This window comes from Gopherus flavomarginatus, chromosome 10 (genome assembly GCF_025201925.1).
Source record: "Gopherus flavomarginatus isolate rGopFla2 chromosome 10, rGopFla2.mat.asm, whole genome shotgun sequence".
NCBI lineage: Eukaryota > Metazoa > Chordata > Testudines > Testudinidae > Gopherus > Gopherus flavomarginatus.
The window spans coordinates 3641439-3664204 of record NC_066626.1 but is presented as its reverse complement, the minus strand read 5'-3'; the positions used below and the strand labels follow the sequence as shown (position 1 = coordinate 3664204).

General features: G+C 41.1%; 1 protein-coding gene across 8 annotated transcripts in view; it reads left to right on the top strand.

Annotated features, from left to right (window-relative positions):
- The window catches only part of HDAC4 (histone deacetylase 4), a 428143-nt gene that overhangs the window by 154841 nt on the left and 250536 nt on the right, over positions 1-22766 (top strand). For 7 of the 8 annotated variants that reach the window (XM_050969401.1, XM_050969399.1, XM_050969400.1 and 4 more), the window contains exon 3: positions 12332-12403. The exons of the other annotated variant lie outside the window; for it this stretch is intronic. In XM_050969401.1, the coding sequence (XP_050825358.1) occupies positions 12332-12403 (72 nt within the window). The remainder of the gene's footprint in view (positions 1-12331; positions 12404-22766) is intronic. 8 annotated transcript variants of the gene reach the window in all.

The following is a 22766-nucleotide window of genomic DNA, read 5'->3' as shown; positions in this document are numbered from 1 at the left end:
GTATCAGCAACTTGAGCTCTTTCTTCTCTCATGGAATTGGCTGACAAGTGGAATATAATTTGAAGAAAGAGATGGTAAAACTTCCTAGTAATATAGTGAAGGTGACATTAACTGTGGATAGTCAGCATTACAGTGTCTCAACTTTAACTGAAGTGAGATCCGATTTCATGTCACTTGTTTTTGTGCAGAAATGTACATTGCAGCCATTGTAAGTATTTTGCCCATCTGATCCTGTTTGCCAAACGTTCATGGTTTATATGGCAAAATAGAGCTACAGAAAATAACTTGCAAGGTGCTGCTGAGCTGTTACTGACTTCAGTGGGATACTTGTCACCTTCCATGTGACATTCAGACATAGTAATGTCTCTTGGGTAATCAGTTGTGTCAGGGACATGAAGGAGATTTAAAATTCAAATCTCTGTAAACCTTTTGTATAGTAGACAGAGAAGACGACATTGTGACTCAATTGCTGTTGCTTATGCATATGATAGTCATAGACTTTAAGGTCAGAAGGGACCTTAGATTTAGTAGGGGATTGGACCTGCATTGAGCAGGGGGTTGGACTAGATGACCTCCTGAGGCCCTTTCCAACCCTAATATTCTATGATTGCCTAGTCTGACCTGCACAATGCAGGCCACAGAATCTCACCCACCCTCTCCTGTAGTAGACCCCTAATCTATGTCTGAGCTAATGAAGTCCTCAAATCATGGTTTAAAGACTTCAAGGTGCAGAGAATCCTCCAGCAAGTGACCCATGCCCCATGCTGCAGAGGAAGGTGAAAAACCCGCAGGCCTCTGCCAATCTGCCCTGGAGGAAAATTCCTTCCTGACCCCAAATATGGCGACCAGCTAAACCCTAAGCATGTGAGCAAGGCTCACCAGCCAGCACCCAGGAAAGAATTCTCTGAAGTAACTCAGATCCCACCCCATCTAACATCCCATTACAGGCCATTGGTCATATTTACTGTTAATCAAAAGAAAAGAAGTGTTACATAAGAAAACGAATATTTCTGAAAATACTCAAGGCTTTGCTAAGAGAGAGCACTGATAATTTAGGCACCATGTCAGACATAAGCAGTGAAAGGTCTCTAATGCTAGATAGTATATGTAAAATCGAGAGCAGTGTTGGATTAACTTTTTCCTCTTATACCCTTCCCTTATTCCCGCCCCAGTTCTTATTGTGGATATCCCCAGTTATCTTTTACCCCACAATTGCTGTAATAGTAGTAAATAGAGCTTGTCCAGTAATAGCTGCTTACAGCAAATATTTGTTATGATGGTTTCTGCTGAGTTCTGCATGCTGTTAGCATATGCTGAATTTTAATAATAAACTAAGCAGTCAACTCAATTGAATGCGCTATTGGAGTTTCTTCTTGGTAACTGCCATAAATCACATTGTGAGAAGCAAGTGAAGGATGCTTTCATTCTGTTAGACTTCTTCCCTTTTGGATGCGCAGTGCATCTTCCAGCTCTCTGGGCTAATTAAAATGCCATTACAGTACATGTGCCAAGGTCCAGTCCAGGGAGAGTTCTAAAAATAGATTCTTGAGTGCAGACAAATTAGAATGGAAACATGCATAGAGCATTTTTTCATAGGTTTAAGGAAAAATAATGCATTTGCTGCCTTTAATTGCTTCCTCACTCCTAAATGTACAGGTTTTTTTTCCTCTTGTAAACTTCAAGTGAATAGGCAGATAAATAATACATTCAGTAAAATTACTCTTCTCATTACTAATATTTTACCTTAGTGTTATATTTCTCAATTACCTTGTATGACAGCAATTTGTAATTCAGGAAATAGTAGTGGATCACATTTAATTGGCAGGCATGAATTGTGCTGGTCTTTATTCCTCACACATATCCCAGTTCAGAATTCTTTCATTCCAATAATACTAGTGAAGGGCACTGTTTCTCACTACATTTTAGGAAGACAAAACCCTAAATCATCCATGAACTGAACTGTTTTCCTCAAATAAAAGGTGTGGATGAATGTTGTGGGCATTTTAATTCAAGAACTACCCCTCTGTTTTATGCTCCTTTTATAAATCCATAAACAGAAGTTATATGTGATCACAGTGCATATATACCTATAATAGAAACAAATATCTAGTTGTTGTTATTAGATTTGGAACATGTCCATCACATAGTCCCTGGGTGCATATACACAATTCAAACACACAATTCAATGATCGATGCATACGTTACAATGCATACCACACTATAAACATCTGAAGAAATCCTGATAAAATAGGTGAGCTTTGCCATGTCCTGTAGGTCAATAGATTTCAGGTTATGTTGGACAGATGAGAGAAATGAATGCAACATTAGAGGACCCTCCTGAGCACACCCTGCTTTCAGTCCCCAAGATTTCAAACGTCAGCACTGAGCAAGAGCACACCATACTATGTCACTTGCTGTGATGACTTACACCAGGATAGAAAAAGCTATGTTAGTCTGCCTATTATATATTGTATAGCTTGAGCTCTATGTAAATACTTTTAATTACACTTTGAAGCAGCTGTGCAGTTTTAAAATCTGACCTATTGACTGATTTACTTCTGTGGCCCAGAGTCTCCTTTGTAATAAATAAATAAATAAAGTCAAACTTCTAGGCCACATGCTTGTAAATAAAATCTTCTGAATATAAACTAAGGGTAAATTGATAGCCTTATCTTCCTATGCCTGCAGATTTAGAGAGGCATGAATTCCTGAAATGACACTTCAGTGTCGCATTAACTGCATTATTGATCATTTTAACAGATGGAATGAGGAAGGAGGTGAGAGAGAAGCTCTGGTATTGGGAATTGCTGTAGGGCAGTGTTTCCCAAACTTGGGACGCCGCTTGTGTAGGGAAAGCCCCTGGTGGGCCAGGCTGGTTTGTTTACCTGCCCTGTCCGCAAGTCAGGCTGATCGCAGCTCCCACTGGCCGCGATTCACTGCTCCAGGCCGCTGGGAGCTGCGAGAAGCAGCATTCCCATTGGCCTGGAGCGGCGAACTGCAGCCAGTGGGAGCTGCAATAGGCTGGACCTGTGGACATGGTAGGTAAACAAACTAGCTTGCCCCACCAGGGGCTTTTCCTACACAAGTGGTGTCTCAAGTTTGGGAAACACTGCTGTAGGGAATGAAGTGCAGAGGACAGAAGAGAGAGAATACAAAGACACAGGGATGAGAAACAAAGGGTCTGGGAAGGAAGAGAGGACAGAAATAGTGGTGTCCCAGGGTAGAGGAGGGGACACATTTTTCCACTGAATGCTTAATAAACAGTAGTAACTAAAAGTATAGTAATTATACAAAGATCAGATTCTATCTTTGATCTTTGTGCAAACATCCTCTTGACATGAGTGGGCGTTCTGTTGTGGATGGGGAGATGGGGTATGGAGTACTAAATTTATACCCTGGCCCAAAGAACAGCGCTAGTGGAATGCAGCCCTTACTATTAAATGAGTGTGACATGCTTGCTTTAATTGTAACCTAGCTCTACTCTGTTGGTGCGCAGCTGCATTTTCCCTTAACCGTATGTTCTGAGTGGCCGCCTAAGTTAGGCCCTTCTAGAGAACAACACAATAATTCAATGTTAGGATCACAAAGGCAGGAATAACTCTGACAAGGTCTACATCAGAGACAGAGTCACAATCATTTTACTAGAAATCAGTGGGAGAGAGGGGAAGATACTTCTGGTCACTAGTGCCAAGTGAGGATTTTGGATCTATCAGACCTAAAAGTATTCCTACGCTGCAAACTTTTCAGACAAAGTTTAGTTAGTCTTGTCTGCCATGTCTTCTGGATACTGCTCTAAGGCGCTGAGCAGTGTCTGTTTGTCTGAGCTGAGCTTCAGCTAGCTTGTCAACTAAACGTTTTCTTGGTTAGGCACTCGGAAAGCAGAAGTTTTCCCCATTTGGGCTTGATGAAAGAGATGCAGATTTGCATGTCATCTGCATACCTATGGCAAAATAGCCCCAAATGTCTGTCTACCCAAAAGCCTCACCATCTGAATGGTGGAGTAGAACAGCATAGAACTCCGTTTGAGTGTCATTTGAGCTATTGATAGTAGCCCCTAGAAGCTCTTTGAGAACAGAACTGTTGAAGAGTGATCCAATCTATAGGCAAGTAAACAAAACTTTCAGTTTATACCATGGTATCGAAAGCCGCAGACAGATCAACAAGCACTGTGTTCTCTTCTTTGTGCTATGCCCAGCCCAAAAGCCAGGTTGAAAGGAATGTGGAATTGAGATGACACAGCTGCCTCACTACTACTTACTCAATAACTTGAGCTAAAAAAAAAAGTGATAGAGAAATGGGTGTAAATTGGCATGATCACTAGCCTCATTGGTCTAATGACTTGTCATTTGAAGGAGATTGATACCAGACTCTCCTATAGAAAGGTGTTAATTATTTTAACCAACATCAGGCTGAGTACACTCTGCTCAGGTTATCTAGTCTGTCACATGAGACATCACTTATTGTATCTCCTCCCCTCCGTGTTTTTCTGGGATGTTTAACTTTGCCATGAGATATTACTCCCCTTTGTGGCTCCTGCTCCTGGAGGACACACCAGGAAAGAGAGGACAGAGAAACTGGTGCAGTACAGGTGACTTGGTAAAACAGCCTGGAGAAATATCTACTCTTTTTTCCCTTCAATTAAATTTGCCTTAATTAATCTGATTGTATTTGTTTATTTGGGTGGCTGGGGAGAAAGAGCTAAAATGTCTTTGGAATTTTGGTAACGGAAACTAATTTTATTCATTTTGTCATTTTTCAATCCAGAATGTCTATCTCTTCGTTTATTCGTGAATGTTGGCATAAAACTCTGTAAAAGCATTTCTCGTGTATTGTAAAGGTCAGTTACACGTCATCAGAATTATGAACTGAACGTCTCAAGTAACCATGGTAAGAAGGGAACGCAGCTCAGCAGGAGCAAAGAAAGCGCTTTTTTTATTCAAGGCCTGAAGTAAAATTCCATCAAGACTGCCAGCTTATTTTCAGTGTGGTAGCACAACATATGTTGTATTGGCTGTTATCACACATTTTTTATTTTAAAAAACATTTTATAGTTTTTTCTCTAGTATACCTAGAGTTTCTAGTCACAGCTGTAAGGTTGCCTAATCAGTCCTCTTCCAACAGCCCTTTTTTCAGTTGCTCATAGCTTTCTCAAACTTTCACTAGATTTGCTGTTGGCAGAATGCTGCCTTTCTTTAAAAAATAAATAAATAAATTGAAAGTTTGCTCAGCTATGATTAAATCTTTTTTTGAGAGCGAAGACAATCCAGGCAAATTTTCTTCTCTAGCATTCCAGAAGAAGGGGGAAGAATGTTGACATTTTGCAGGGAAGTGAGCTCTTAAACTGGATATGTGGTCTTTTGTCATCTGGTGAAAATCTGACTTGATTTGGCAGTTATGGTTAAAAAAATCTCTTTTTTCAAGCACGGTAACGTTGTTTTTAAAAATATTTTAAAATAATGGTTTTCCAGTATTCTAATAGCAATAGACATGCATGCTTAATAACATTGTGTGGAATTTTAATCTTCATAGCAAAAATTGTGCAAACCCTGACCAATAGATCAGAGTAGCTTTTGTACTGCTTGTTAGATATTTTTTCCTGAGCTGCTTTTTGGAAACTCCTAAGTATCTCTTTAAGGGAATGTAGTTGCTTTTGGGAAGTGACTCCTGACTTTTCTATTTTTTTATTCAGTTTTATAACGGTGGTTAATATGCAGCAGCTAACTTGTAGTGATACATAACCAAACTCTTTCATGTATATTTTCGATGTAACATTACAGATTTTACTGAATGTTAATGTTAATTCCTACTGTAGCAAATGCATTGACAGTATGTATTTGTATGATTTTAATTTTGAAAGAAAATGTCCTCAGGTTCTGGATTGCTATTTGGTCCCAAAACTTAGCTTTCTATGGTATCTTTATCTTACTACTAAAAGGGATTTCCCCAGGCAGACCAGATTTGTGCTTGCCTGCTGATTTAAAATAGTGATTTTCAGAGTGTCCTGGCAACAGGTGAATTGTGTTCAACTGATCTTTTCAATTGTTGGGTTACAGCAGATGTGGAAAAGGATTTCTGCTTTGCCTGGCCTGTTCAGGTAATAACAGTGCTAGGCAACACCAAAACTCCAGGTGAAAAAACCGATTTTGCTTTTTATGAGGAATTAATTGCCTGGGAGATACCTTACTCCTGTAAAGCAGTGAGCAGAAAATTAGTTAATATATGAGAACTTTCTTTGTTTTGACTGTCATTGATGTTGTTTTGATTATCATCCCATTGCATATTATCCATACCCTTGCTTTGATGTTAAAATTGAATTGCAATATTGAGTTAAAACTCATGGAGATGATCCTGATCCATTGTGACTGGGTTCTCCCTTTTCATCTTCAAACACAAGGGCACCTCCTCCCTCAGAGTCTCAGGGCTGGTCCACACTACGGGGGGAAATCGATCTTAGATACGCAACTTCAGCTACGTGAATAATGTAGCCGAAGTCGAATATCTAAGATCGGATTACTCACCCATCCTCACCGCGCGGGATCGATGTTCGCGGCTCTCCCTGTCGATTCCGCAACTCCATTGGGGTTGATGGAGTTCCGCAATCGATATAAGCGCGCTCGGGGATCGATATATCGCGTCTAGATGAGACGCGATATATCGATCCCCGAGCAATCGATTTTAACCCACCGATACGGCGGGTAGTCTGGACGTAGCCTCAATGTCATGCTGGCAGGGAGAAGTGTTCAGAGTATTGCCAACTCATCAGTCTCCTTGCCACTCAGCGAAGCAGACACTTCTCTGGGGGGTCTTCAGTCTGGAAGTCTGTAACATGGACATGCTGTTGTGCTCTGGTATGACATTTGTGTGTAAGGTTCTGCAGTCTTCCCTTGGGTTTCCTTCATTAAGACCCTGCAGATGTACGTTAAAAAATGGGAAGTAAAGAGATTCGTATAAGAGGAAAGGGAGAGAGCTCTGTGCTTAGAACCTGGGGAGGAAGTTCCTTGTTGTAGTCATGATCTGTTACAGAACAGCCCATGTCATGGGCAGTGAAGTTACGGGAAAGAAAGTAGACTACTTTTTCTAAGCATGATAACCCTTTTACCTATGCTAACCCTTTTAGCAAGAGAATTAGATCAAATACACCTCTGCCAAAAGATCTTACCATGTTATAGGTGAAACCGTGTTATATCGAACTTGCTTTGATCCGCCAGAGTGCGCAGCCCTGCCTCCCCCCGCCCCCCAGCACTCTGCTTTATTGTGTTGTATCCGAATTCATGTTATATCGGGTCACGTTAGATCGGGTTAGAGGTGTATAGGCGTGTGAACTGAACATTTTATTGCTTAAGACCCATACAGAAATATCTATCTATCGAACCTAGGTGCCTGTGTCATAACTTAATATACAGTTCATAATAATTAAATTGCATCATTTCCATCCCAGATACTCGCCAACCTGCAAGCTAGCTAAACTAACCATTGAAACAACCCTTCCTGTAAATTTAATCCCAGTTAAAATAAAAATTCTAGAATGCCTTCCAGGTGATCAGATGAGGGCTGATAGGAACAAAGAGGGAGAATGTTACTTCCAGGGACTAAAGTGGGGAGAATCTGGTGTATTCCCCAACAATCTATTTCAACAATTAATGTTAAAATGGAGGGAAATAAAGCATCAACAGAATAGGATTTTGTATATATGTCGTATTCATTTCATGTGTGTTATTGGTGGTCTGGTCTCTGGTGCTAGCATTTTTTACTGCAGTTTTCTTTCTATGGGAACAGCGAGAAAAGTAAGTATAGTCTAAGTTATTTGGTTTCAGCCAATTCAATTTAAAAAAAATACTGTCATGAGGCTCCTGTCTAGATACTGTAGGACTTGTGAATTGAAAAACCTCTTCACCCTCATCATAGCATCACTTCAGTAATTCTTCACATTTGTTAATATTTGTACTGTCCCCTGTCAAGGCCTGGATATCTTTGGTACATTGGGAGCTATGAGTGGGCTGGAGAAGGGGAAGCAGCAGGGAGTACACTACTAGAATGTCTGTGTTGTTTTTGTTTTGTTTTGTTTTAGGGTAGGAAATAGGATTTTTTGAAATTTCAAAAATGTCATATTTTTAATTTTTTTAAATTGTTTAAAAGTGTTGGTGAACTCTAGATTGGTTTCTGAAACTTTGAGTTGGATGTCAATAAGGTATATTTCAGAATCAAACATATGTACTTCTAAGTGGTAGCAAACCTACTGTCCTCTCCATGATGATTTCTCTTAGTAACGCACTTCCTTCCATGCTAAATAGTGATTTCATAGCTTATAAAAACGAAAACTCTGGCTTACACAGTATACTCTTGTCTCTTAAGATTTCAGTGTTTTAAGAAAGAGATTTTTAAAACAAATTCTCTTGTATTGAACTGAGCATATTATTGAGGCTGAATAAAAAAAGAGTAAACAAAAAGGTTTAATTGTTTTGATATGTGGCTTTTTGAAAATTGAATTGGGCATTTTTCTTATTTAGATTTCTAAAAAGATACTAGAAATATCCATCACAAGATCAGGCAGCCCTTCTAAAACTGAGCATTCACAATAATAAAAAATCCTAAATTTTTAAAGTCAGTAGCCAGAATCCATACAATTACAATCTGAGCTAGCCCCAGACTGTAACTATCTTATACCAGTAAATAACTGTGGCTAATTGTAATTCTATCCATTCTCCAAATACTTTGCTAAAGATCAGCATGTCTCCAGTGCTGAAACTCTAGACCAGGGGTGGAGAACCTCCAGCCTGAGAGCTGGATCTGGCCTCCTGCTTAATTTCATACAGCCCGTGGCAAGTCTCTGCGCCATGGGTCGGAAGCCCTGAGCCTCAGCGCCCCCACATGGGACTGGAGCCACAAGCGCCAGTTTACCCTGCTGTGGGGGGAAGCTAGGGTGCCAGGCTGGTTGGTCAGCGGCCCCTAAGCGCAGAGGCAATCAAGAAAGCTTCAAGTCTGTGTGTGCCTACCCCCACCTGTAGGTGCTGCCCTCACAGCTCCATTGACCTGGAGCCGCGGCCAATGGGAACTACAGGGGTGACTCCTGTGGGCAAGGACAGCGCACATTGTGCAGAGCCACCTGGCCTTATCGTGGCCGCTTCCGGGAGTGGCATGGGGCCAGTGTGGTGGAGTGGGGGGTCTGTCTTAGCCCTGCCGCTGATTGGGAGCCACATGAGGTAAGCGGCACCTGGCCGGAGCCCAGACATCAATCCCCTGCCCAAGTTCTGAGCCCACTCCTGCACGCCAAACCCCTTGGTCCCAGCCCGGAGCCCCCTCCTGCATCCTGAACCTCTCATTTCTGGCTCTACCCTGAAGCCTAGGGGAAGCCCCGAGCCTCTGCGCTCTCCAGTGGGGCTATGTGTGGCCCGTGACTGATATTTTCTATGGGTCACTGGGCCCCAATAGGAAAAAAGGTTCCCCACCCCTGCTCTAGACCCCTGCAGAGTAAGGGGGTGGGGAGAAGTCCTTCCAGAGACAGGAGGCTCTCACAGAGAACCCTCTGCCACAAGCACCCTCTTCTGTATATAGAGAGATTACTTTTAACATTTCTGATGATTAAAGCTATGGCAGTGTAGTACTCTGGTAACCCAGATCCAAATAATTAAGACTAGTTCCCTGAATGCCACCTGGAAACCTACAGAAAGCTTGCAGAATACATGTATTCCTAGTGCAAAGCTTTGCTTAATACGTGAGTTACTGCATTCTGGAGGGTGGTCTGCTTCTGAATAATTTTAGGTGTAGCCCTAAATAGTATTACAGTAGTCTAATGGTAAGGTGACAAATGCATAGATAAGTGTACCAAGTGCCACATCCCAAACAATAAGTTGCACTCTTATTAAGCACGGATGGGACAGTAGGCTCTTTGCTATGTAACCTTTGTTCTAATAAAGCCACAAAGTTGTGAGCTTGATTCGCAAATGATTATACACCACCTGTTAATAATGTTGATATAAGTTTAGCCAGTTCTTCCAGTTTAGTATTAGCTGTCCAGATTACCCCTCAGCAGAACCTAGTCCTCAGCCAAACACCAACTTCTTATAGACAAGTCTCTCATATTCATTCCACTGCAGCTGTGGGATCATCCATTATTTTACTGGCTATTCTATTTCCTTTAATAAAAGACGAGCATCCAAACCGTTTAACTGGCATGTGTTCGAGGGGCAATATTTGCTACCATTTGAAAAGAAAAGCTCATGACACAGCTCATTTTATTGAAACATTGTACCTGAGGTTTTACCAAATCGGAAGTGCTACTAAGGCCATGTCTACACTTACAGTTTTGCAGCCCTGGTAGTTAGAGCTGTGTTCGTACAGCTGTGTAGGGCCAGCGCTGCAGTGTGGCCACACTGACAGCTACCAGCGCTGCAGTGTGGCCACATTTGTAGCACTTGCAGCGCTGTTGGGAGTGGTGCATTGTGGGCAGCTATCCCAGCATTCAAGTGGCTGCAACGTGCTTTTCAAAAGAGGGGGGTGGGGTGGAATGTGACAGGCAGCGTGGAGGAGACAAACAGAATGGATTTTTGGAGTTGACACTGTTCTCAGCTCCCTGCCTTGCAAGTTCTAAGGACTGTGCCTACCTTCAATCATTTTAAAAGTTGTAACTCCCTTCCCCCACTCCTCTCTCATTCACTAAATGCAAATTACGTACTTTTAAATACCCGTCAGACCAGATAAGCAACTGCTCAACACGGACTTCCCCCTTCCCCTCTGCCATGTGAGAGTGCTGTTTCTCTCCTCAAGCAAACAGCTGTGAACATTCCAAAGTAATTCCCCTGCCTGCCTCCGCTCGCTCTGCAAACAGGAGCTGTGTTTATTTTTTAAATAAGCAGTTTGGCAGAACTCCGAGCTCTCCCTTTCTTCCAGTTTGTTATGGACAGGAATTCTGGGATACCTCCTTATACCCCGGAGGTCAATAAAAGCGCTGGTGGGCGTCCACACTTGCTGACCAGCGCTGGATCACTAGCGCTGGAATCCCTACACCTGAGGCTTGACCGGTGTACAGCCAGCGCTGCAACCAGGGAGTTGCAGCGCTGGCCGTGCTTTGCAAGTGTGGCCACATCCTAAGTTGCAGTGCTGTAACCCCCTCACCAGCGCTGCAACTCTCTACTGTAGCCATGGCCTAAGAGACAACTGATGCACACAACAGATAAGACTTTTAATTACATTTTCTCTTCAAACTTTTTGGAGTAGAGAAAATAAGCAGAAAAGATGAGCCAGTATTTATGTAATGAAAAAACATTAACATGTAAATAATAAACTCAGTGCTGTCTTTTGATTTGACTATGAGAGACAGGGTACCAGTTTTGATGTTTTTCTAGAACTGTATATAACTTGATTCACATGACTTTAGAAGGTAGAAGAGAGCAGGATGTAGGAGAAGAATTAACAAAAAAAAAAAAGTGGAGGAAGTTGGTGTGGGCCATAGTTGCATGGTCAACAAATACTTTAAGTGTTTGCTCTATCATTTTTGGGCAAAAGTCAAGAAGTCTGGTGTGACATTCTACCTCAACTTGTTTTGTATGGACAATGTAATCTTTAAAATAGAAAAATGCTTTGACAAGATGGACCTCTACATACTGTACAAAATAAATGTGGGTTGCTTTTATTTTTTTTTGAAGTGACTTTTCTGAAATCCAAACCACTGCAAAACAAGGTGCATGAGGCATATCTGTGCATTTTAATCTCCTGCACCACACTGTTTTTTTGACCATCTCTTCAGCATATTACAGCTGTTCTTAGAATGTGCCTCCCAGGTCTGTGTTTCTGTTAGCAACTTCACCATACTGTTGTTAAACAGAAAAATAAATAGCCATTTATTTATTCAGTGATAGGACTTATTTACTGTACCTTTTTAGTAGCAAGACTGACAAGTAAGGCTCCCGGAATTCTGACAACTACAACTAAATACTAAATAAAAACCAAAGCAGAAGAGACTAAAGTATGTTTCATATTTTCTGGTTTGATATATAGAGATCGTTATGGTACTGACTTTAGAGCATCCTTGTTTAAAGTGATTTGTGATATTGGTATTTTTTTTTCCTTTGCATTGATAATTAGTTAGTGACCAGAGATGGTGGTGCTAGCCCATTGTGGGCCCTAAGCAGGAATATTTTTGCCCCCTTCCAAACACACGCTAATGATTAACAACCAGCCCCGCCCCCCCTGATCCTTGAGCTGCTTGGGGTCCTAAGCAATTGCTTAGTCTGCATACCCCTAGTGCTGGCTCTGTTAGTAACTTTGGTTAATTGAACTATTTTAGACATTTTGCAAACAGGTGATGATGTCAAATCCTTCTTGTGTTTTCCAGATGGACTTTCTGGTCGAGATCAGCCAGTAGAGCTGTTAAATCCACCTAGAGTGAACCATATGCCCAGTTCTGGTAAGGAGAAAATACATTTCTGTTGAGTGTTATTCCAGGAAGAAAGGCATGCAGAGTATTGTCTTATTTTTCTATTGTAAAGGGGTTAGCAGATTACAGCTGTAAATTTATTGAATGATGTCTACTAGGATTTATAAAAATTCACTTTTCCACGGTGAGTGAAAATGTTGACCTGGTGAGTGTGACTGGGGAGCTGCTGGCTCGTCTGAACGAGAAGTGAGAGGAAAGGAGCAGAACAGCCCACGTTTTCCTGGGTTTTTTTATTAGAGGGGTTGGGAGAAAGTAGAGTGACTGGAGCTACAAAGTTGTTCGCAGAAAGTGAGGAGGGACCAAGAGCGGAGTAACCCCTGAATTACTAGGCTTCTCACAGGCTGGAGGGAATTATAAAGTGAAGTGGCCTCCGAGTTGCTGCTCCTTAGGAGCTGGGGAGAAAGAGTAAGGAGTAGAGTGTCTTCTTGTGCCAGGGTGTATCAGAGGACTGACAGAGAGGTACAGACTAGCATGATTGCTTAGGGGTGGCAGAACTAATTAAACATAATTCTTTCTAAAGGTACCACCTGGGAGAATTCTCACTCATGGGTCTTGATTTTTTTCAATGTGCAGAATTCCCACAGCTCTTAGAATTTTGATCAGTGACATTGGTGGTACTGAGTAAAAGGATCTCCAAATCACAGCTGCTATCTTTAAACTGGAGTACCAGGTCTTCATGGTCAAGGGTCATGTGGCGATATGGATAGAGATCTCAAACTTGGTTGACTTTTTCCCCAGTAGAAATACCAGGAATTTTAAAAGCTCCTCTGAGGGACAAGATCCAATTTGCGCATCAAGCGAAAGCAGTCTTCAACATGGATGGTATTGTTGCTTGTCTGCTGGGCCACAGGCATAGAAATGCTGAGAGCTTGAAGATCAGCTGTGGAGCAGAGGGCTATAGAAAAAAGGTCATCCTGGATTCACTTTGGCCTGTTCCTTCCTCCCTCAGGTCCTTTCTTCATGAGAGGGATGGCAAAGTCTCTCTGAAGGCTTTTAATCCATTTTCTACCAGGCACCAAAATCGCAAGAGTTTTTAAAATATTCCATAGTATTAAGCCTGCCTGCAATTACCAGTAATGTGCAGGCCCTCTCTGTTCGAGGCAGACTGGAGGTTCTGTGTCTCTAATGACCCCCAGTCACCTGTGATACATGGATCCTGGCCATTGTCTGAGGTTACAAGTTCGTGTTTTCCTATAACCTGGCCTGCTCTTAAGCACCCAAGATGCTCTTGGGTTTCTTAATATGAGGGAAGAGATTTTGCAGAAAAGCCAACCTCTCCTAGTAAAACATTGTGTTACTATATGAAAGGCAGAAGGGAGCTTTGTTCCATGGTTGACATGTTTCAGCAAGGAGGGCATAAGCAATAGGTTAGCATGTTTTTTTATGGACAAACATATTTAAGTGAAATCATTACATGGTTTTGGATGTAGAGGTTATTGGGCTCCAAGGGCACTGTCTAGTTGTATCTATTTGTTTACCTTTAGGTTTGTGTACTGTCACCCATCACCATACCATCTGTGTGCCTTTCACACCAATTATCGTGTTAGTCTGTATTAGCAAAACCAATGAGGAGTCCTTGTGGCACCTTAGAGATTAACACATTTATTTGGGCATAAGCTTTTGTGGGCTAAAACCCACAAATGTTTATGCCCAAATAAATTTGTTAATCTCTGAGGTGCCACAGAACTCTTCGTTGTTATTGGTGATAGTAAGTTTCCCTAGTGCACTTAATGGAGTCGTCTTTGGTTCTTCTATTTTGGGTTATAAAAAGCTTTGCTTAAAATAACTTTGAGAAGGGAAGACATAGTGGTAGATGCTGTTAGTGTCATACTGGTAATGATGGAAAAGCTTTATTGAAGGGGAATGTTTTGTCATTCCCAAAGGTGACTGGACTCTGGATTTCTCTGTTCTCCTTTGAAGATTCATTCCACAGCCAGATCCCCTCAACTGAGAATGCCTTGTCCCTATGTCTTGAATGCTTCATTCTGGCCTTTGTGATCTGCAGTGTCATAAAGAAGTGCAGATGACTAAGAGAGACAGAGTGGGTGAGGATAATCTTTTATTGGACCAAGTTCTGTTGGTGAGTGAAACAAGCTTTCAAGCCACACAGAGCTCTTCTTCAGGTCCCAGCATCATAGCAAAATGCAAGGTGGAACAGATTACTTAGGATAAATATTTAGTACATGTTGTAAGGGACTATTCAAGGTAGAATGGCCTGTTAACATCTCTGCAGTCATTGAACAAAAGAGGGGATTAGTGGTCCCTTACAATATGTGCCAGATACTTATTGTGAACAGTCTGTTCCACCTTGTATTTTGCTGTGATGCTGGGAGTGTACCTTTCCCAGACCTGAAGAAGAGCTCTGGTGTGGCTTGAAATGCTGTACTTGTAATAGGGATTTTTTTTTCATATAATGGGTCTTCCCCTGTATTTTTATTCGCTGAATTCAGAAAAGTTAATAGGCAGTTCTACGGTCTTCTGACCAAACTGATTAGGTTTTCAGGCAGCATGAATCAAATGCACATAGCTTTTCACATGTTGTTTTAGCTCGCAGGTGCTCACTAGATGTCAGTCTGCTTATTCAATGAACTCGGATCAGAGGTGAGGATGTGAGGTTCTACACACAGGAGTTTAGCCTATATATTAAAATGTGTGAACGTGTATTAATGATGTCTGTCTATGCCACTTGAATGAAAGCTGCTTTAAGGTTTTCATTGTAAAACTAGAATCTCCAACATTTTAATCAGAATTGATGCATTATGTAAAATATATAGATAAGCCTCTTCAGGATTTAAATCAAATATTATGTTTTGTAGAATGCCCTCATTGCGTGTTTGATCAAATACAATAATGTCTACATTAAGTGTACTTTCATTTTAGCACTCGAATGAGTATGTTTTTTTTTTAAAAAACCATGTTTCATGCTGCTTAAGGTGGAAACACTTACGTAAAGTAGTTTTCTTGTCAGCGTAAACTTTATTGTTGCTCATTTTGCTACAATTGAAAGTAATCTTAAGCAATTTCTCTACTGTTGGAAGTATGAAAACAACTTGGTGTATATAAGTTGCCAGGAAAATGCTAGAATGCACCATGGGAACATGTTCTTTTTAAACTCAAAAGTTCTTACTTTGAGTAGCAAAACTGTGCAACTTGGCACTAGCTGATCTTCTGTGCATGTCATGACAGATCTATTGGGTTTAAAAGTGACTAGGCTGTGTCCTTGTAGCATATTTACTGAGTGAGTTTGTTCCAGGAAAGTATGAACACATTCCTTTAACAATGTTTCGGCTGTGGTGTTTATAGATAGATGGCATTCAAGGAACAAAGCAATTGTTTTGACATGTCATACCAACCACTGTAAAAGAACTGGTTAATGAGGGAGATAGGAATATCTCCATATATTATTATCATCTCATAGAACTGGAAGGGACCCTGAAAGGTCCTAGAGTCCAGCCGCCACCTTCACTAGCAGGACCAAGTACTGATTTTGTCCCAGATCCCTAAATGGCCCCCTCAAGGATTGAACTCACAACCCTGGGTTTAGGAGGCTAGTGCTCAAACCACTGAGCTATCCCTCCTATCCATTATAAAGTAGGTATTTAGAGCAGCACTTAAGCATAGCTAACAGATGCTATTTACTCTGTAATGTGGATGTCAGAGTTGAAAAGGTGTATCAAGATGATTACATCAGCAATAGCAACCTTAACCACCACCACTCACTGGTTTGATGGAGAATCTTGGTGGTTGTAGTGTCTGTAGCAGACTAGAGATGGGAGGTATCAACATTTTCAGTAGGCTCAACAAAGCCTGTTGCTGCCCAAGATACAGAGTAATCCCCTCAAAGTGCTAGGGATTGGTAGTAAGCAAAAGGGGGAGGAGAAAGATTCTACTGCTGTCTTAATAGCCTATGTAGTCAAAATTTGTCAACGTATTACTGTGGACGTTTTCTCAGACTCTGAGACTGCAGTGTAATGCCTTTAATAGTAGTTCAGCAAAAGAAAAGTGCTGTAGCAGTGATTCTTAAACTTTTGTACTGGTGACCCCTTTCATATAGCAAGTCTCGGAATGTGACCCCTCTTATAAATTAAAAACACTTTTTAATATATTTAACACCATTATAAATGCTGGAGGCAAAGCAGGATTTGGGGTGGACCTGACAGCTTGCGACCCCCCACATAATAATCTCACGACCCCCTGTTTGAGAACCCTTGTGCTATAGCAATAGGCTGCATGAAATTTCAGGTCCTTGCTTCATCCTCTTCTTGGACCTAATTAGCCAGTCTCCCTTTCACAAATTCTTTTTTAAAAAGCTACAGCTGTTAGACGTTGGCCATCACAAGGAGATGGACTCTGTAATAGAGCAGTTTGTCAAGCATGGACAGAAGTTTGTCTGTTTGTTGGTTTAGACATCCAAAAGGAACAAGGGTGCCTTTTCAGCGCATTGAGACTTTCCAGCTATCAGATCACTGCCTCTAGGTCCTCTATTCCAAAAGCTTTTGAAGAAAATGGAGAGGTTTGTTCAGTTCACTGTGGTTTTCTGAACCCGGTTCAGATTTCAGACAGGTCACTTAGAATTCTTGGATACTCAGAACTACTTGGTTTTGTTCAAGAAAGGAGACCATTAAAACAGATAGCCAACGGGATTATTAACACTCCAGAAGATTTCTCAAGCTGAGCAAGCTTAGTGTTTTACTATACTTTGTATACTACATGGCATATCCTTCATGGAGACTGAACCTATAGTGGTAACACAGGCTAACTGCCAAGTTACTGTAAAATGGCACATCTGTTGGCATCCATGTGGTAACCCAATTAAACAAGTCTACTTGTTAACATTAATGACTATACTGTTATCTAGTGATAACTGTATAATCGGCCTATGCCTCTATGATGGTTTTTGTGTCTCTAGGTTTGATATGTTTATTAAATCACATAGGGGTGGCATTTTTAGATGATATTGCATGAGACAGAAAAATGGCAGGGTAGGACAGCCAAAGTTTCATTACAGTTTCCATCTGCAAGCAAATTAATTATTTAATTATGTCAGCCTGAAGATAACTCCGTCCTACACTAGAGGGTCTGAGGAGGTTTGAATCCAGAAATTGTCCTATATATTTATTTTCTAGTACCCTTTCTGGATTCAAATCTCGTCAAACCCCATTCTGATCTTTATGTATCTAATCTTCAGGCAGCCTAGTCTTGTGGAATAAGGACAGAGCTGAGAATTGGGAGCTCCTAAGTTCTAAGCTTTTTTCCCCCCACTGGCTTGATGTTTGTCCTTGGATATGTCATGTAATCTTTCTGTGTCCATTTCCTCATATATAAGAATGGAAATGACACTTGTTCATAAGCCGAATTTTTTTTAGTAAAAAAGGGAAGCATCAGAGAAGAGGGTCGGCTTATGAATGGGTGTAGTGAGGGAGAGGTGGGACACAGCCCCTCCCCCCAACAGAGGGAGCAAAGAGAGGCAGCAGAGCCAGATGCGAAGAGGTGGGGCCAGAGTCTCTCCACTTCTGGCCACGCTGCTCCTCCCCTCCGCCTCCAAAGCAGCTGCAGCTCTGGGCCTGGCAGGCTGCAGCCGTGTCGCTCGGTCCGACCCCTAGAGCAGGCTGTGGCCGTGCTGCCTGGCCCGCTGGAGAATGCTGTGGCTGTACCGCCTGGCCTGCTGAAGCAGCTCCAGCCAGGTCAGAGACCTCCTCCCCTGGCCCTCCCCAGATAAGGTGGGAAGGGATGGGATGGGGAGAGCGTGGGAGTCCCGGGCTAGGGGTGGGGTCTTGTGGGGGGTGGTCACAGGGGTTACTCCCCTGAGTCCCAGCTTCTCCCCTCCCCCCTCCCCCCCCAAAAAAAAATTTCCCCACCAGTTGCTGTCCTGGCCCATCAGGGTAAGGAGCTGGTGTACCGGGACACTGTGTTTACTTAGGTTTATCTCCGTGCCTGCAGATGCTCAAGGTAAACAAATCATCTTGGCCTGCCAGCACCTTATCCTGATGGCCTGGGAGCCAAAGATTGCTGATCTCTAAATTATAGGGTTGGCTTATGAACCATTATAAAAATTTTCCATTTTTACTTATCCATCTTGGGTGGGGGGATTGGTTTATAAATGAACCGGCTTATGAACGAGTATATACGGTACCTATTTCACAGGTGTTGTAGGGTTAATTCATGAATATTTGCTTGCCTCTTTGAAAATGTCAAGCAGCATTTAAATGTGAAGTATTATTTTTAACCCTTAGCACAATTCACATAGGATGAATAATACACATCCTCAGCTATTTCTCCCTCTCTGCTCCCTTTACTACAAGGCTCCAGTTGCTTATTTATCTCTCCCCGACCCTATTCAAGTTATTAAAATTCCCAATGTTGATCTACTGTAGTCTTGTTTGGGCACAGAAGTGTGACTTGCACACCTGCCTCTCTGTCCTAAAAACCTAAAACATGTGAATTTGCATTTATGTATCTGCAAAGCAGTGTTAGAAGAGGGCCTTTGAATTCAAGACAGTATTTACACTGAACTTTCAGATCTTGTAGGGGAAGAAGAAAAATTAAAATGCAAATGATTCTTTAAAGATATGAACAAAAATTTAATCAGTAATTGGTTCTCATTGCCTCTAGGCTTTCTAAAAATGACATTATTGTGCCATGAGTGAAAAATAAGTGATTAATATTTCATGGGGACTTGATCCTGGACTTAAGAATTTTTCAGTAGGGAATTCTTCAGGTTTCAGATGTGACCTGTAAGTTACTTTGTTCATTTCCTCCAACTTGCTCTCTCTATAATTGTAACCTCTTTATTTTGCCTGGATCTACAACCCTGCTGGAGAAAATGGCAGTCAGAGGAAGCGGGCTCTGATTTCTTTCATGCCAGGACAGTACTGTTTGGATACACATGATTAACATATGTTCCATCATTCTGCTTTTCACTGGAGATGATTCAGAACCCAGTGTTTGTAAGACCGTTTGGATTTATCAGTACCTTTGAGAGGCCCATTTCTGTGTCTGCTAGATAGCAATGAAAATTCCTCCATTTGTAACTTCAGTTTTGTCAAGCAGGATTTACAGCTTTAGGATGGAGTGGGAGACCATGATCAAACTTTAAACTTTCCTACGTTCTGGCTGTCAGTTCCACCGTACAGTTCAGGAATTGCCTTAATTGTTTCTAAAGAATGAATACAGCTAAAAAGTTCAGTAGTTGTATTCAACATGGGATTTTATGCTGGTGATACTGACCAAAACTCCTCCTTAGCAAAAAAATTTCACAACACATGACAGGAAAGTATCTGCTGCTTTTGATAGTCCACAGAGTTAGCCTCAAGTTGGAAAAATTTATTTTATTCACAGTATATTTTTCCACAAAAAGATTTGGCTTGATCCAGAAAGGATTTTTGTGATGGCACGTCATACTTCAGGAATCCTTGAAGTGCTTTTGGCATAATTAATTGGATCTGTGTAGTCCAGTGACTCCATAAGCAATGCAACTGTTACATGCTCAGCAGGAGCATACATCTTTGGGCGTAGGAAACTTTTTAATGAGAGAGGACATATTGAACAGGACCACAGGGTGTATCATCTACATAGCTTTTCAGGGCAAGGCATTTGAATCCAAGATCAGATCAATGTGTCAGCCACCCCGTCTGACACACTGAACCTGCCTCTCAATACTCCTTTCCCCTCTTCACAGACCTGAGAAATAGAGAAACAAAGCAAGGAAGAGAAGAAAAGCCCCAGACCAGCAAGAGGGTAGATAGAAGGGTTGAGAAGGGAGGAACAATATCCCCATGTAATAGTTGAGGGGGTGGGAGGAGAAGGAGGCGTGAACCCCTCTTCATTCCCAGTACCTAGGCATTAAACAGATGTTGTTCTTCCGGTTGCAATATGACATGACCTCTTGATGCAGTCTTTCATAGATTCCAAGGCCAGAAGGGACTACTGTGATCATCTGATCTGAACTCCTTTATAACACAGACCGTAGAACTTCCCCAAAATGATTTCTAGAGCAGATTTGTTAGAAGAATATCCAGAATTGATTTTAAGCGTCATCAGTGATGGAGAATCTACCATGACCCTTTGTAAATAGTTCAAATGGCTAATTGCTCTCACTGACAAAAATTTACACCTTCTTTCCAGTCTGAATTTGTCCATCTTCAGCTTCCAGCCATTGGATCCTGTTAGACCTTTCTCTGCTAGACTGAAGATCCCATTATTAAATATTTGTTCCCCACACAGAACTTAATAGACTGTAATCAGCCTTCTCTTTATTAAACTAAGTAGATGGAGCTCTGAGTCTCACTATATAAGGCATGTTTACTAATCCTGTACTAATTCTTGTGGCTCTTCTCTGAACCCTCTCCACTTTATTAACATTCTTCTTGAATTGTGGACACCAGAACTGGGTGCAGTATTCCAGTGGTAGTTGCACAAATACAAAAGAGAGGTAAAACAACTGCTCAACTCTTACTCAAGATTCCCTTGTTCATGAATTCCAAGATTGAACTAGCTCTTCTGGCCACAGCGTCACCCTGGGAGCTCATGTTCAGCAGATTATCCCCTGTGACCTCAAAACATTTTCAGAGTCACTACTTCCCAGGATAGTGTCTCACATCCTATAAGTGTGGCCTACATTTTTTGTTCCTGGATGTGTACATTTACAGTTAGCCATATTCAGATGCATATTGCTCACTTACATCTGATATACAAAGTGATCCAGAGTGATCACAATGAATGATCTGCTTCATTATTTACCATTCCTGCAGTATTTGTGTCACATGCAAACTTTCAGTGATTTTTATTTTTCTTCCAGGTCAGTGATAAAAATGTTATATAGAGTAGGGTCAAGAGTTGATCCCTTTGGGACCCCACTGGAAACACAGCTACTTGATGATGTTTCCTTGTTCACAATTACATTTTGAGATCTATTGTATAGCTAGATTTTAACCTATTAATATGTGCAATGTTAATTTGATATCTTTGTAATTTTTAATCAAAATGTGGTGGTGGTACCAAGTCCAATACCTTACAGAAGTCTAAGTATATTACATCGACACTATTACCTTTATCAAGCAAATGTGTAATATCAGAAAAATATCAAGTTAAAAAGGTTTTATTATCCATAAACACATGTTGATTTGCATTAATTATATTCTCCTCCTTTATTAATCAAATCCTTTATCGGGTGTTTCATTATCTTGCCTGGGAGCTATGTCAGGCTGACAGGCCTGCAATTATCTGGGTCATCCTGTTTACCCTTTTTTAAAAATTGGTACATGAGCTTTCTTCCCATCTTCTGGAAGACTTGTTCCAACATTTACTGAGAATCAGCATTAATGGTCCAGCGATCTCCTCTTTCAAAACTTGGATGCAAGTTATTTGAACCTGCTGATTTTTAAAATACCTAACTTTAGTAGCTTCTGTTTAACATCCTGCAGAGATACTAGTGGAATGGAAAGAGTGTTATCAGCATGAGACTATATCATTTGATTTTTCCCCATATCCAGAACAGAAATATTTTTTGAATACTTCTGCCTTCTCTGCAGTCATACTGATAATTCTACCAATTCCATCTACTAAAGAACTGATATCATTGTCCAGATTCTTTTTGTTCTATATATATATAAAAATATCCCCTTAACTTGGTTGGCCGTATATTTATCCTTGTGTCTGTTAGTTTCTTTTATCAGTTTTCTTAAATTCTGATTTATATTTATTACTATCAACTTCCTCTTTTTTCCATTTTTTAATATATACAATATAAGTTATTTTCTAGCTACCTTCCCTTCCCCTCTAAACTATGTCGATTTTTCACCAGCTCCGCCTTCTCCCTTAACTGTGGATTGTGGCTTCTGGGGCATCTAGTAATGCATTCTTAAATGATTTCCAATTGCCAGCTACGTTTTTCTGATTAAATACTTCTTCCCATCTGATTTGACTTATAATTGTTTTCCCTTTGTGAAATTGGACCTGTTAAAGCTGTGTGTGCAAGTATGTGTATTTTTTCTCTACTGGACTAGACTTTATTTTGCTTGCACATTATAAATCAAGTGACGATCAGTTTGTACCTAAGCTATCTTCTGTGATCAGTTCCTCATTACCTGTTAGCACAAGGTCTTATGAAGAATTCCCCTGTGTTGGCTGCCACACTTTTTGAGTTAGGAAGTTATCTATAATGTTTAGAAATTCTAAGAATATTTTAGTACTGGTAACATGAAACCTCTAGCATATGTCACTCAAATTTAAGTCTCCCATAGTTATTTTCCCTACCAATTATAGGTAGGAGCAAAAGGAGGAAGTAGTCATGTTCCCTAGTGTGATTTGGTGGTCTGTAGCAGACACGAGCTAG